The following is a 16,631-nucleotide window of genomic DNA, read 5'->3' on the forward strand; positions in this document are numbered from 1 at the left end:
CGCTTGAACTAAGCCTTGGTGTTACGGGACGCAAGAGCGGAAGGGTAGTAGAAGTTTGCAGTAATGCAAAAATAGTCTAGTTGTGGAAAATAGCGATTTTTGAAGAGGTGTGAAAAGTGTGCGGGTGTGAAAGGTGTGCCTTTTAGGGTCCATCGCAGAATCTGGTAACCCTGAACTAGGGAAATTTTGGTCCAAAAAGGGAAATTTTAAGGGCTAGAAAGGGAAATTCCATTTTTCCCACCTGGCATCACTGAGTGTTCCTAAAGTCACCTAACTTCGTATCAGCGGCTCAGCCGAGGCAGCCCTGCCCCTGACCTGACTGGTAAGTGAGAATTTGTATTAGTGACACTTAAGTCTTTGTTTATGGCCATATTTTTATTATTATTAAAATGTTTCGTATGTTATCTTAACAGGAAGACTGTAGAAAGAGTGATGGATTTTGTTAAAGAATGTCGTGTTATGGTCGAACGTTTAAGTTGGTAAGTGATGAATATAATGCACCTGGATGTCAACAAGGCATGCAAACGGATCTAAACCTTAACCTATAGAATAAATTCCCTCCTTTTCCAATATACTACTAAAGTGGATATGTTTTAACCCCTAAATATTGCTACTTTTTTCAAATTATTGCTAATTAGCTTGTTTATTGCCGCCTTTTAAACCGTAGCCTACGTTAATCAAGGCCCGCGCATCCTAGCTTTTGAGGATTTATTTTTGGCATTTTGGTTCGCCGCTTGTCGCCGCTTGGTGCGCTTCAGGATTACGGTTTTAAATTTAAAATCTGCTTTTCGCGGGTGATTGGAACACGTGTCGCAATCCAAATCATGTTTCGTACGGGGAGAGAGGGCTCAGAGGGAGAGAACAAGGCGCGTAAACTGCCTGGAGCGTTATAACAGCTGGGTGGAAAGGGCATAATTATAAATATTGTATTTCTTACATAGTTATTGTTTTATCTCTTATAATTATTTTAACTTTCTAATAAAAATAACATGATTTTCATCTTTCTAATAAAAATAACATTATTTTCATCTTTCTAATAAAAATAACATGATTTTCATCTTTCTAATAAAAATAACATGATTTTCATCTTTCTAATAAAAATAACATGATTTTCATCTTTCTAATAAAAATAACATGATTTTCATCTTTCTAATAAAAATAACATGATTTTCATCTTTCTAATAAAAATAACATGATTTTCATCTTTCTAATAAAAATAACATGATTTTCATCTTTCTAATAAAAATAACATGATTTTCATCTTTCTAATAAAAATAACATGATTTTCATCTTTCTAATTTAGTAATTATAAATTTTATCATTCTAATTTAGTAATTATAAATTTTATCATTCCAATTTAGTAATTATAAATTTTATCTTTCTAATTTAGTAATTATAAATTTTATCTTTCTAATTTAGTAATTATAAATTTTATCTTTCTAATTTAGTAATTATAAATTTTATCTTTATAATAATAATTATTATAAATTTTATCTTTCTAAGAATAATTATTATAAATTTTATCTTTCTAAGAATAATTATTATAAATTTTATCTTTCTAAGAATAATTATTATAAATTTTATCTTTCTAAGAATAATTATTATAAATTTTATCTTTCTAAGAATAATTATTATAAATTTTATCTTTCTAAGAATAATTATTATAAATTTTTTCTTTCTAATAATAATTGCTATAAATTTTTTCTTTCTAATAATTATTATTATAAATTTTATCTTTCTAAGAATAATTATTATAAATTTTATCTTTCTAAGAATAATTATTATAAATTTTATCTTTCTAAGAATAATTATTATAAATTTTTTCTTTCTAATAATAATTACTATAAATTTTTTCTTTCTAATAATTATTATTATAAATTTTTTCTTTCTAATAATTATTATTATAAATTTTATCATCTTTTTAATAATTATTATTATATAATATATAAGAAATGCATGACTTTCCTATATTTAAATAAATATTTTAGTCCAAACATTTTTATGCATGATCCCTCTAATCTTCCCGCTCAACAAATTCAAATAAATGGAAGAGCCCTTGACATTTACTATCTAAAAGCGCCCCTTTCGAGAATCAAGTGCAAAAAACAAGCAGGCACGTACTCTCAATGCCGCCCATAGCCAGAACACTATGCGCGGGCCTTGATTAACGTAGGCTACGTTTAAACAATAGACTAAGAGGCGCACATTTAGCCACTCGTGTAACTTTGTAAGATGTCCTCGCTATAGTGAGATTTAGTTCTGCATGTGAGATTTAGGATCTATACCCTCGTAGTTGAATATTGCATATCTGAAAAGGGGCTTGGCAGTACTACGTCATGCAACGTCACGCTACCTTCCACTAGGAAGAGGGGCTTATATAGCTTTCATTCTGTAAAAAAAAACACCATAATGGCGCTGTGGCGGAGTTAAGCCCGAATTGCCAAGTCCCTATTATGCCTCATGAGTAGTATTTTCTCCATCATCGATATTTTTTTTTATTTTGCTCTGTGTCCGAGGCAAGGCAGAAAACTACTATTTTTACTACTATCTTACTAAAAAAGTATCAAAGACGGCCTCTTTAAGTGTTAACAAGGAATGAAACGTTTTGCTGTATTCATAAAATGGGGTTGAGGAATAGAGCTATCTTAGTTGTGACGTCAGTACCTAGGTAAAACGTCACACGAATACAGATTGACTTTGGCAGTGGGCGGCCATGTTTGGTACTTCTTAGATTTTATGGGCAAATAGCGTGGGTGACGTCACACTAAGGTTTCTGAGATAGCTCTTGAACAAAATTGCAGCGTTAATTAAAACAATTTTTTGAACTAGTTAAGCTTTGCCATTTTTTCTTAGCTTGTTATTTGTTCTTTTTTGATATACCCTCATTTTGAAAAATTATTTTATTTTAGGGAAGACTTACAATGTCACCAACTCTCTTTACAAAATTCCGAAATGAGTTTAGTAAATCTTCAAAGAGTGGCAATTAAAGAGGTATTATTGCAATATTCCTTGTTTTAGGCAATCTGGAAGTTATTGAAACTTTGTTTTTAGGAAATGAAAGATGAGGAAGATTGTAACTATGATCACTTAAGCAAAGATGATCTTATCCATGTAGTGAAAGCAAGGGATGATCGAATTAGGACACTGGAAGCCGAGGTATTTTTCAAAGCATATAGGGGCGCTTTTTTTAGTAGTGTGAAATTAAGCCCAAAAATATGAGACCCTTTTGGGATAATGGCCAATTTTACATGCACAGGATTAGGTTGTCAAGTCTGTTCTCTTAATTAAAGGTTCTGTAAAGTGGTCTTTCCTTCTAGCAAACGCGGCGGGGGAGGGGGACTCGGACTCTCGGGGGTGACGAATGAGGGGGTCGAGTGACTTTTTAAAAACAAAATTCAACGTAACGGATCCGCCAACAACTTAACAGTCAGAACCAAACTCTATGGGTCTGTGAATATTTATGGTTATTGGTGAAAACACCAATCACGATTGACTCTAATCTAAGGGGTTTGGGAACGCATCCGTTGTTATTAACCAAGAGACTGATCCCCCTTCTTCTGTGTCATTGGTTTCCCCTTTTTCTTGCTTGCCCCTTCAAAATACCTTCAGCCAAAGAAAGTCCAAAGATTGTTTTGTAATGGAATATCATTTTTTTTAGTGTAATGTCTTAATTTCAAACTTGGAAAAAGAGAGAGTGAAAACAACATTAACGATAAATAAGAAAATAGACGAAATTAAAAGACTTAATAGGGTCATTAAAGACTTGGAAAAGAGAGTGAAAGATCTGATGGTATGCAAGATCCTTCACTTTCATAGTCGATGGAAAAATGAATTATTTTAAGAATGAAAGTTATTGTTTTAAAAATAGGAGAAAAGTGGATTAGACCAATTTCCAAATGATGAATTAGTGAAAACTGAACCCGTTGAAAATGATATGGAAATTAATGTCCAGGAGTTATCCCATCCTGTTGTTATGCACAGTGTTCAAGGCATTCTGTGTAAAGAAAATATTAGTCAAGAATCACGTGTTTCCGAGGTTCGCAATACAAACACCAAAAATAAAATTACCTTGGAAAAAACTGAAAATATGGGGCTTATAACGCGAAATACGAATCCGTGTCTCCCTAAACTGAACTACAGTGACAGTTTGCCTCAAAGTGCGCCTTCACCTAACCTTCAGATCGAAAACAAAATTGAAATGCCTCCTGACACAAACACGGAAAGCGATTCGCCACGAGAACCTCTTGAAAACAGTATTAACATTAATGATTCTTATCGTAAATCGCAAAGTGTCTTGACAGAGTTAGAAATTGAGGATAATACAAATCGATCGAAGGAATTTCGTGTTCCTGAATTGAATGTTGAAGCCAAAAAACATTTGCATCTTTCTCTCGACGCAAATGTCGAAAGCGATTCACTAGAATTAGACGTAGAAAACGATCTTGATGATAGCCAATGCAGAATCGCCTTGACAGACGCAAAGAAAACTGATAATAGACAACATCAAGCTATGGAACTGTTTGTAGATCCGAGCTCATTGAGTGTGCCAGTGTATGTTCCTAAAGAAGAACTTTGCCCAAATGAACTATCAGAATTGAACCCCGTCCCTATGGAAAGCGATTTACCCGAAGTTCCAATTGAAGTTGAAAATAATAGTTTGGTTTCCAACTCGGAGACATTAGAAGATGTCGCTCCAAAGAATCCAGAAGGTAAAACCTCATCGCCTCGTTCGGGAATTGCACGTAAGTCATTTTATACTTTTATAGTGTTGAGTACCTAGATTGAGAAGTCATATTTCTAAGCAACTATTTCCGCCTTCTCGGTATTAAGTCTAATTTTGAAGGCTACACAGCCAAAATAAAAATTTATTTATATCCTATGTGTAACATATTTAAATGTGTTGGACAAAACGTTCACGCTTTTTATGTTATTTTTAAGATTATACATAACGTATACTATATTTGAATTGTAGCACTTAACGACCTTTCAGCCTCTTGAATAATGAAACTTTCCCAAGGGTCTTCACTCTTTTCTTATCATCGCTGGTACTTATTTCAGCCAAAAATACTTTGACAATAGAGAGTGGGTGCGATGACGAATTAAATAGGTAACTTGTCATCATGCAGCGTCACCTGACATTTGATTCCCTGAAAACACGTTAAATATTTTGAGAGCAAAGAAAAGTTTAAAATACGACCGTTCGATGATATACGTCGTTTTTTTATATTTTATACATTTTCTGTGGGGAAAGTCAAGGAGAAACGTACAACCGGGTTCAAATATTAAACTGATCATAAAAGGGGTGTACAACGTCACATTTGAAAGAGTAACGAAGAAAAATGCTTGAAATGTGATCAGGCGCAAGTGTCATTTAATCGCGCATGAACGCATTCATAGCGGTGAAAAACCGCTTCAAATATGATCAGTGCTACTATGGGTGGCTATAACTTTTTTTCCTCTGTAAACATACTTAATCAACGCTGCTTTTTACAACTCCGAGTGACATGTATCATTGAGAGTTACTGTCTGGGACGTTTCTGTGCCTGTCTGTCTTTTGTTACAATAGAGCTCGTTCGCAGGTAGCATATGGAAGTAAACGTGTGCGCGCGTTTTCCAATAATCGGGGAAAATTGTATTTCACTATGTCAACTTTTCTTCTTGAGTACCAATCCACACTATTCCTTCATCTGCCTAGTCTCTCGTACATTCCACATAAACCGAATCTGTTGCATTGGCTTCTGGCGTACATCTATTCCGTATCTTTGAGATTAGCTTCTACTTCATTGGCATCGTTAGATTTAACGAGGAACGTCTAGCCTCCAAGGGCGGGCTTACACAAAATGTACCCAGAATTTCGCTATTCATCTTCAAATGATTGCCTGCACCTCCATTATTATCGTTAGGGGTAAGATTACTTGAACTGTCTAAACTCCACGTTGCGGGACTTGCGCATCTGTTCTTATCCTGTTCTTTAATGATTCATAACAATTATGAACCTCCTATATTTTAACTAAACCAGTCCTACATTCTTCAACATTAGTTTCATCATTCAGTAAGTTCTAATGAACCACCTTAAAACGATTTAATGAAAAGTAATTCGAGAGCAAAGGAAAGTTAAAAGTACAACCTTTCTGGTTTCGAGCCAAGGTTGCCTTTGATCAACACACTTTTTTTCTCTGTAACACTGCGTTTTCGTACGCACTACTTTGTTTTATGAAGTTCGCTTGAATGTTATTGTATTTTGATACTAAATTATAAATGATGTTTGTGGTTTTTATATTTTCTGTAGCGAAAGTCAAGAAGAAACGTACAACCGGGTTCAAATATTCAACTGAATATAAAAAGGGCCTAAAACGTCGCATTAGAAAGGTTAAAGAACGAAAACGCTTCAAATGTGATCAGTGTGACTATTCATGCAATTATAAGTTTGATTTGATCAAACATCAACGCATTCATAGCGGTGACAAACCGTTCAAATGTGATCAGTGTGACTATGGATTCACGCAGAAGAGTTCTCTGAACATTCATCAACGCATTCACAGTGGTGAAAAACCTTTCAAATGTGATCAGTGTGACTTTGCAAGTACGCAGAAGTTCGGTTTGACAGTACATCAACGCATTCACAGCGGTGAAAAACCCTTCAAATGTGCTCGGTGTGACTATAAATGTACACAGAAGATTAGTTTGATCGCACATCATAACATTCACAGTGGTGAAAAACCCTTCAAATGTGGTCAGTGTAAATATGCCAGCAGGCACAAGTGTTCATTGATCAGACATGAACGTATTCACAGTGGTGAAAAACTCTTTAAATGCGAACAGTGCGAATATGCCAGCACTGACAAGAGCTCTTTGATCAAACATGGACGTATTCACAGTGGTGAAAAACCCTTTAAATGCGAACAGTGCGAATATGCCAGCAGGCACAAGTGTTCTTAAATCAGACATGGACGCATTCACAGCGGTGAAAAACCCTTCAAATGTGCTCGGTGTGACTATAAATGTACACAGAAGATTAGTTTGATCGCACATCAACACATTCACAGTGGTGAAAAACCCTTCAAATGTGATCAGTGTGAATATGCCAGCAGGCACAAGTGTTCTTTGATCAGACATGGACGTATTCACAGTGGTGAAAAACCTTTGAAATGTGATCAGTGGGACTATGGATGCACTCAGAAGAGTAATTTGAACATACACAAACGCATTCACGGTGGCGAAAAATCCTTCAAATGTGATCAGTGCGACTTTGCTTGTAATCGTATTGGTAATTTCATCATACACAAACGCATTCACAATGCCGGTCCCTTAAAGGTCATATAATTCCTATGAAAGCCTATATGTTTAAAACTGTCCTATAAAATCTTATTTTTTTTTTGGCAAAAGTCGTCAAAAATCCTATAATTTTGAAATTTACTCAAATTTTAAGCGACCCATAATTTAAACCAGGACTCGGGTTTAAAACTATCATAAAATGTTGGTTTCCTTTCCTTGTATTATAGCTTAACTAGTTAAAAACTTGGCTTTCTAGCTTTTAAGAACTACGCCTGCACAATTGTACATATTTAATACCTCTTTGTAAACTTCATGTGAAAAGTGGTCCTTTCTACCCCAAAATGTTTTTTGTTTCATCCAGGCTTATTTAGTTCAAGATCAAACTTAGTATGGATGAAATCTATAGGGTCGCATTAAAAAGCGGGCCAGAAATAATAAAATCTTCAACTGTGATTATTTTCCTGGTGTTTCTTTGGAAGCGCACCTCGTGTTATTTGCAAATTGGTAAAAGAAAAACCATTATATGTGATCAATGTGCCTTAAGAAGAATGCTGAAGGCTTGGGATAAGCATAGGCAAATAGAATGGTTTTGATGGCCGCGTAAAATTTCACTTATATCCTATATGGAACATATTTAAATGTGTTGGACAAAACGTTCACGCTTTTTATGTTATTTTTAAGATTATACATAAAGTATATTTGAATTGTAGCACTTAACGACCTTTCAGCCTCTTGAATAATGAAACTTTCCCAAGGGTCTTCACACCTTTCTTATCATCGCTGGTACTTATTTCAGTCAAAAATACATTGACAATAGAGAGTGGGTGCGATGACGAATTAAAGAGTTAACTTGTCATCATGCAGCGTCACCTGGCATTTGATTCCCTGAAAACCCGTTAAATATTTTGAGAGCAAAGAAAAGTTTAAAATGCGACCGTTCGATGATATAGAGCTATTTAAATTCAGGAGAAAGAAGAGCTTTTGAGGCGGGGTTTCGCCAGTCCCCGCCTAGGCGCCATATTGTGCAGGAAATTTAGCATAGAGTTCTTCAGCGGCCCGCACGGAGGGAGGGTGAAAAGCGGCTCCGTTTATTGGCAGGCCCAACTGTGACGTTTCCCCCCTTCAACTGATATAGCTCTATACGTCGTTTTTTATATTTTATACATTTTCTGTTGGGAAAGTCAAGGAGAAGCGTACAACCGGGTTCAAATATAAAACTGATCATAAAATGGGTCTACAACGTCACATTTGAAAGAGTAACGAAGAAAAATGCTTGAAATGTGATCAGCGCGAATATAGATTCAGGCGCAAGTGTCATTTAATCGCGCATAAACGCATTCATGGCGGTGAAAAACGCTTCAAATATGATCAGTGCTACCAAAAGTGCACTTATGGTGCTACTATGGGTGGCTATAACTTTTTTCCTTGGTAAACATACTTAATCAACGCTGCTTTTTACAACTCCGAGTGACATATATCATTGAGAGTTACTGTCTGGGACGTTTCTGTGCCTGTCTTTTGTTACAATAGAGCGCGTTCGCAGGTAGCATATGGAAGTAAACGTGTTCGCGTTTTCCAATAATCGTGGAAAATTGTATTTCACTATGTCAACTTTTCTTCTTGGGTACCAATCCACACTATTCCTTCATCTGCCTAATCTCTCGTACATTCCGCATAAACCGAATCTGTTGCATTGGCTTCTGGCGTACATCTATTCCGTATCTTTGAGATTAGCTTCTACTTCATTGCCATCGTTAGATTTAACGAGGAACGTCTAGCCTCCAAGGGCGGGCTTACACAAAATGTACCCAGAATTTCGCTAATCATCTTCAATTATGATTGCCTGCACCTCCATTATTATCTTTAGGGGTAAGATTACTTGAACTGTCTAAACTCCACGTTGCGGGACTTGCGCATCTGTTCTTATCCTGATCGTTAATGATTCATAACAATTATGAACCTCCTAAATTTTAACTAAACCAGTCCTACATTCTTCAACATTAGTTTCATCATTCAGTAAGTTCTAATGAACCACCTTAAAACGATTTAATGAAAATCAAGAGCAAAGGAAAGTTAAACGTACAACCTTTCTGGTTTCGAGCCAAGGTTGCCTTTGATCAACACACCTTTTTTCTCTGTAACACTGCGTTTTCGTACGCACTACTTTTTTTATGAAGTTCGCTTGAATGTTATTGTATTTTGATACTAAATTATAAATGATGTTTGTGGTTTTTATATTTTCTGTAGGGAAAGTCAAGAAGAAACGTACCACAGGGTTCAAATATTCAACTGAATATAAAAAGGGCCTAAAACGTCGCATTAGAAAGGTTAAAGAACGAAAACGCTTCAAATGTGATGAGTGTGACTATTCATGCAATTATAAGTTTGATTTGATCAAACATCAACGCATTCATAGCGGTGAAAAACCGTTCAAATGTGATCAGTGCGACTATGGATTCACTCAGAAGGGTTCTCTGAACATTCATCAACGCATTCACAGTGGTGAAAAACTCTTGAAATGTGATCAGTGTGAATATGAGTGTACAAATAAGCGTAAATTTATCAGACACAAACGCATTCACAGTGGTGAAAAACTCTTCAAATGCGATCAGTGTGAATATGTATGTACGCTTAAGGGTAATTTGATCAGACACAAACGCATTCACAGTGGTGAAAAACCCTTCGAATGTGATCAGTGTAAATATGAATGTACAAATAAGGGTAATTTGATCAGGCACAATAAACGCATTCACGGTGGTGAAAAACCCTTGAAATGCGATCAGTGTGAATATGAGTGTAAAAATAAGCGTAAATTTATCAGACACAAACGCATTCACAGTGGTGAAAAACTCTTGAAATGCGATCAGTGTGAATATGAATGTACAAATAAGCGTAAATTTATCAGACACAAACACATTCACAGTGGTGAAAAACTCTTGAAATGCGATCAGTGTGAATATGTATGTACGCTTAAGGGTAATTTGATCAGACACAAACGCATTCATAGTGGTGAAAAACCCTTCGAATGTGATCAGTGTGACTGTAAATTTACGCAGAAGAGTAATATGACAAAACATAAACGTATTAGACACATGTATGAGTAGATGGATATTCATTTTAAATGTGTTGGACAAAAACCTTAGTTCATCCTCTTCTCTAATGAATGGGCCAAAACAAACTGTGTCGCCATTTTCAGAACTAATTTGAATTGAACTGAGTTTTATTTTTTAATGTTACTTTTCATACTTAAAGGAATATAATTACATTTGGCTTTTTTTTCCTTTCTTTCTTTCCCAACAATTTAAAAAATACAAAATATATACGTACATACATGTATATACACTTTTTGAAAATACAATTTTTGTTAATTGAGTGTTTTCAAGATTTAAGACAAAATCTTACTTTTGAAAATAGTAATATGTTGTGCAAATGAAAAGTTAATTCATTAAAATAGATACTATTCGCGATTAATCATGTAGTTGAACATCTACAAAGGCCTAAATATTCGGTATTCGATTTGGAATAAACTATTCCATTCGGTTATGATTCCGTATTTGATAAGGAAACTTTTTGGTATTCGATCCGGTAATGGGTTCGATACCCAAAAAGTAATATTCGCCCACCTATATTTCGAAAAAATGTAGTCGCTGTGAAAACAACGTTTTTATTATACTGTTAAATAATATCACCATAATATGATACAGACAGTGTTATTATCGCTTATCCATTTGTTTTATATTGCGATTGAAATTTTTCTTGATCCTCTTCGAATTTTTGCGTGTTGTTCTTCAAATTTCATGGCGTCAAAACCCTGACCTTGATTTTTCGCCATTTCATCCTGGTACTGTTTTATCATTTCCTCTTGTTTAGCTTTCTGTTCAATGCATTTACAAATTACACTAAGAAACTTCACATTTCTAGCCGCCATTTTTCAAGATGTCCGCGGATTAAAACCAATTTCTTTAACGTCCCTGCAACATTTATGCGCGAACGGTTAGGCCGGGGCATTGAGTATCAATCAGGTACGACTTTTACTTAACAACACCAGGGTGCCTATTCTGTAAGCTTCGAAAGGGAGTTGTCGATCGACATCTCTCTCGGTCTCGAAAATCACAAAAATGGTATTCTGTCAGAAGTTGTCGAACTAGATATCGACAGGGTTTCGTTTCGAGTAACCCCTCTTGCATGAGTTTTAATCTGAGAGTAAATAGCTGCCCTTCTACATTTATCTCGCTTTGTGTTAAATAATCTGGCTAGGGAAATTATTCGGTGAGTTTTACGAAGACAACGTTCTATCAGAAGTAGAAGAAGAAGATGTAGTTGTACTCAGGGTGCCTTTTGCTAGGTAGAGAAACAAAGTGAAAACTAGATGTGACAACAGAGAGTGGGTGCCAGAACGAAAGAAAATGGTAGCTTGTCTGCACGCAGCATCAGCTAGCATTTGATTCTCCGAACATCCGTTGAATTTGAAAATACGTCCTTTCGAGCCAAAGTTTCTCTTGCAATTCAATTTATGTTCATCCCCTTTTTACCTCTCCGTTTGATGATGTCTTCACGGAGAGGTACTACACTGGACGTGTCTGTCGTCACGGAGAGGTATTACACTGGACGTGTCTGTCACCGCGTTCGCAGTTTACAAATCGGAGCGAACGTATATGCTATATCCGGAACTCGTTCACAGTTCCATTATCATTGTTAGGGTAAAGATGTACGCGGCGATCACCTACGAGAAATGTCTAGCCTCCTAATGACAGGGCTTCCACCAAAGGTTCACGCAATTGCCGGTTTTCTTTTCGATTACTGTGATTCAATCGCCTTATATACCCTAATTTTCCAAAAATTGTTAAAGAGGCATACGCTTGAATTGAAACGTCAACAATAGCTATGTTTAAAATGATTTTAGGAATAACGTTTCTTAGAATGGCTAAACTAATATTAAGCTAAATTACTGACGATAAAAGTAATCAATATAAATTATATTTAATTAAGAACAAAGTCTCGACTCGTAGAGGTCTATGTTGGTTTCCCAACTTGTTGTTTATAAGGTCGTTTACTTATACTTTAAAAAAACAATGATTTTTCGTGTGCGATTGAATGTTAATGTATTTTTGATACTATATTGTAAATGATGTATGTGTCGTTTTTATATTTCATTAATAAATTTCTGTAGGGAAATTCAGGAAGAAACGTGCAACTCGGATCAAATATTCTGCTGAATATAAAAGGGGTCCACAACGTCACATTAAAGGGGCTAACCGGACCTCTCCCGAGGCAGTCTGCCTTTAGGGACGGGGGAAAACACTCAGCTTGTTGGCTATAGGGAGTGGCACCACTGTCGCGGCGGGGGGGCTAGGCATTATGCTTCGCAACAGTTTGACCCCGCAAGCCTCCGGTGGCGCCCTTTAAGAAGGCTAACGAAGGAAAACGCTTCAATTGTGATCGGTGTGACTATGCAAGTACGTGGTAGAATAATTTGATCAAACACCAACGCATTCACAGTGGTGAAAAACCCTTCAAATGTGATCGGTGTGACTATAAATGTACCCAGAAGATAGGTTTAATCGCACATCAATACATTCACAGTGGTGAAAAACCCTTCGTATGTGATCAGTGTGACTTTTCAAGCACGCAGAAGGGTAATTTGATCCAACATCAACGCATTCACAGTGGTGAAAAACCCTTCAAATGCGATCGGTGTGACTATGCAAGTGCGTGGAATAATAGTTTGATCACACATCAACGCATTCACAGTGGTGAAAAACCCTTCATATGTGATCAGTGTGACTTTTCAAGCACGCAGAAGGGTAATTTGATCGCGCATCAACGCATTCATAGCGGCGAAAAACCCTTCAAATGTGATCGGTGTGACTATGCAAGCACGCAGAAGGTTCATTTGATCAGACATCAATTTGTTCACAGTGGTGAAAAACCCACAGAATTAGATTAGTGCGAATATGCTAGTAATCGTATGAGTAATTTGATGATACAATGGTGAAAAACGCCTCAAGTTTGATCGGTGGGACTATATATATGCAGACAGAAGTGTCATTTGATAGTACATAAACGTAGAAGCCACATGAATGAATAGATGGATTTACATTTTAAATGTGTAGGACAATAACTATATTTCATCGTTTTGTGTAATGAATGGGCCGACACTGTTTATGTAACAATACATTAAATTTCTCCATTATAAATTGTGTTAACGGAAGCGCCGGAAGACTCTTGGTGCACTATACCCAGTTGTAACACCGCCATTTTCAGAACTAATCTTATATTAAATGTAATAAAATTCACATAGACGAAGCAAAAATAAGCCTTAATAAATTTTGGATACGTTTTTCGAATTGTTCCAAACTTGTTTCCAAACGTTTGAGGTTTTTTCTTTCGAGCGATTTCCATTTCCGTTATCAGTCCCCTCGGAGCTTTCATTAGCACATAAATTGTCGGAAGTTTCTTCAGGTTTTGATGTAGTACTTGCTAAATGTCCTGGATCGTCATTTGCGTCTTTAATTACTTTAACTTCGTCATTAGCTCAGGTACTAGATGGTTTCAACAGAGACAGGAAAATTGTCGCTAACCCTGACTTTACCGTTGAAATCAGGCTTGTTGTGTTTTCAGTACTTAGTACTTTTATCACTAGATTTAATTGGCTGAATTTTACTGTTTGTTCATATTGTCACGTATATTTTATCATGCGTCCATTAGGATACGTTTGCATTCCGTATATTGTCTTAGGACCGTTTCAGTGATCAAATTTTAATCTAAATATATTTTCGAAAGTTGTTTCTTGTTTATGTTTATTTTTTCCGAATTTGACCGAGCTGCCTGGTTTATATCGGTAACACTATTTCGAAGTTTTAAAACTGGTTTGATTGAGTTCTTCTATAGACTGGTAAGAACAAACTATTCTGGACCCGTAACATCTGAGCTTTATTATTAACCACACCACATCGTTACATAGAATTTGAAAACTTAAAAAAAAAAAAAAAAAAAAAATAGTAACAATGGTAACAATGGGGGCAATTCTCTAACTTTTTGAGCGAGTTATCGCAAGTGATAACTTTCGTCTAAAGGGCTTATGCCAGCCTCGTGCCGTCTATGAGAGCGCGATATCTAAATGGGTGATTAGTCATAGGTGTCATCAAACCTTGAACCAGAAAGTGGCGGATGTTTCTCGAATTCCCCTTGTGCTAATAAAAAACAAGGTGGTCAAGTTAAAATTTCACGGTCTTTAGTTATAAAGCAAGCGATAACTTATGGACCAGTTTAACCCTTTCGATAAGTTACCACTCTTTCTGGTTTCGAGCCAAGGTGTCTCCTCGCCATTTAAGTTAATCTTCATCCCCTTTTTGTTGATATGCTCGTTTACTCATCAGCACTGTTTCTTTTTCTTTCACACCGAGTTTTCGTAGAAGCCTCAGTATTACGTTTTTTTTTCTTTTAAGTTCGCTTGAATGTTACTTTATTTTTGATACTAAATTATAAGTTATGTCGTTTTTATATTTCTTTTATTTATATTCTATAGGTAAATTCAAGAAGAAACTTCGGTTAACGTGTTCTACTGAATATAAAAGGGATCTGCAACGTCACGTTAGAAAGGGTAACGAAGAAAAACACAAATGTGATCAGTGTGAATATGCACACAAGTATAAGAGAAATTTGATCAGACATCAACCCGTTCACAGTAGTGAAAAACCCTTCAGATGTAATCAGTGTGACTTTGCAAGCACGCGGAAGGGTAGTTTGATCGTGCATCAACGCATTCATAGCGGCGAAAAACCCTTCAAATGTACTCGTTGTGACTATAAATGTACACAGAAGATTAGTTTTATCGCACATCAATGCAATCACAGTGGTGAAAAACCCTTCAAATGTGATCAGTGTGACTTTTCAAGTGCGTGGAAGGGTAATTTGATCGCGCATCAACGCATTCATAGCGGCGAAAAACCCTTCAAATGTACTCGTTGTGACTATAAATGTACACAGAAGATTAGTTTGATCGCACATCAATGCATTCACAGTGGTGAAAAACCCTTCAAATGTGATCAGTGCGACTATGCTAGTACCTTGAAGAGCAATTTAATCACACATCAACGCATTCACAGTGGTGAAAAACCCTTCAAATGTGCTAGTTGTGACTATAAATGTACACAGAAGATTTGTTTGATCGCACATCAACGCATTCACAGTGATGAAAAACCCTTCAAATGTGATCAGTGCGACTATGCTAGTACCTTGAAGAGCACTTTAATCACACATCAACGCATTCACAGTGGTGAAAAACCCTTCAAATGTGATCAATGTGACTTTTCAAGCACGCATAAGGGTAATTTGATCGCGCATCAACGCATTCACAGTGGTGAAAAACCCTTCAAATGTACTCGTTGTGACTATAAATGTACACAGAAGATTATTTTGACCAGACATGAACGCATTCATAGAGGTGAAAAACCCTTCAAATGTGATCAGTTTGACTATGCAAGTATGCAGAAGGTTCATTTGATCAGACATCAATTTATTCACAGTGGTGAAAAACCCACAGAATTAGATTAGTGCGAATATGCTAGTAATCGTATGAGAATTTGATGATACAATGGTGAAAAACGCCTCAAGTGTGATCGGTGGAACTATATATATGCAGACAGAAGTGTCATTTGATAGTACATAAACGTAAAAGCCACATGAATGAATAGATGGATTTACATTTTAAATGTGTAGGACAATAACTATATTTCATCGTTTTGTGTAATGAATGGGCCGACGCTGTGTATGTAACAATCCATTAAATTTCTCCGTTGTAAATTGTATTAACGGAAGCGCCGCTCATTTTCAGAGACAAGACTCTTGGTGCACTATACCCAGTTGTAACACCACCATTTTCAGAGACAAGACTCTTGGTGCACTATACCCAGTTGTAACACCACCATTTTCAGAGACAAGACTCTTGGTGCACTATACCCAGTTGTAACACCACCATTTTCAGAGACAAGACTCTTGGTGCACTATACCCAGTTGTAACACCACCATTTTCGGAACTAATTTTATATTAAATGTAATAATATTCACATAGACGATGCTAAAATAAGCCATAATAAATTTTGGATACGTTTTTCGAATTGTTCCAAACTTGTTTCCAAACGTTTGAGCTTTTCTTCTTTCGAGCGATTTCCATTTCCGTTATCAGTCCCCTCGGAGCTTTCATTAGCACATAAATTGTCGGAAGTTTCTTCAGGTTTTGATGTAGTACTTGCTAAATGTCCTGGATCGTCATTTGCGTCTTTAATTACTTTAACTTCGTCATCAGCTCAGGTACTAGATGATTTCAACAGAGACAGGAAAATTGTCGCTAACCC

General features: G+C 36.1%; 1 protein-coding gene across 6 annotated transcripts in view; it reads left to right on the forward strand.

Moving 5' to 3' along the window:
* LOC149679566 (uncharacterized) overlaps positions 1 to 16,416 on the forward strand; it is a 35,466-nt gene extending 19,050 nt beyond the window's left edge. Inside the window, exons 2-9 of one of the 6 annotated variants that reach the window (XR_016365828.1) lie at positions 254 to 322; positions 414 to 479; positions 2,910 to 2,991; positions 3,052 to 3,156; positions 3,659 to 3,790; positions 3,869 to 4,742; positions 14,804 to 16,045; positions 16,112 to 16,416. Coding sequence is in view for 4 of the 6 variants with exons in the window: in XM_089835379.1 (XP_089691505.1) it covers positions 433 to 479; positions 2,910 to 2,991; positions 3,052 to 3,156; positions 3,659 to 3,790; positions 3,869 to 4,742; positions 14,804 to 15,831 (2,268 nt within the window). In the remaining 2 variants the exon portion in view is untranslated. Of the gene's footprint in view, positions 1 to 139; positions 323 to 413; positions 480 to 2,909; positions 2,992 to 3,051; positions 3,157 to 3,658; positions 3,791 to 3,868; positions 4,743 to 6,289; positions 7,898 to 9,522; positions 12,465 to 14,803 lie in introns of those variants that run through there. The other 5 variants (XR_016365829.1, XM_089835379.1, XM_089835382.1 and 2 more) reach the window with 5 other exon arrangements.
* Positions 16,417 to 16,631: the final 215 nt, after the last annotated feature.

Source organism: Phalangium opilio, unplaced genomic scaffold, assembly GCF_054372755.1.
Source record: "Phalangium opilio isolate 3A_F unplaced genomic scaffold, DU_Popi_V2 ptg000041l_1, whole genome shotgun sequence".
NCBI lineage: Eukaryota > Metazoa > Arthropoda > Arachnida > Opiliones > Phalangiidae > Phalangium > Phalangium opilio.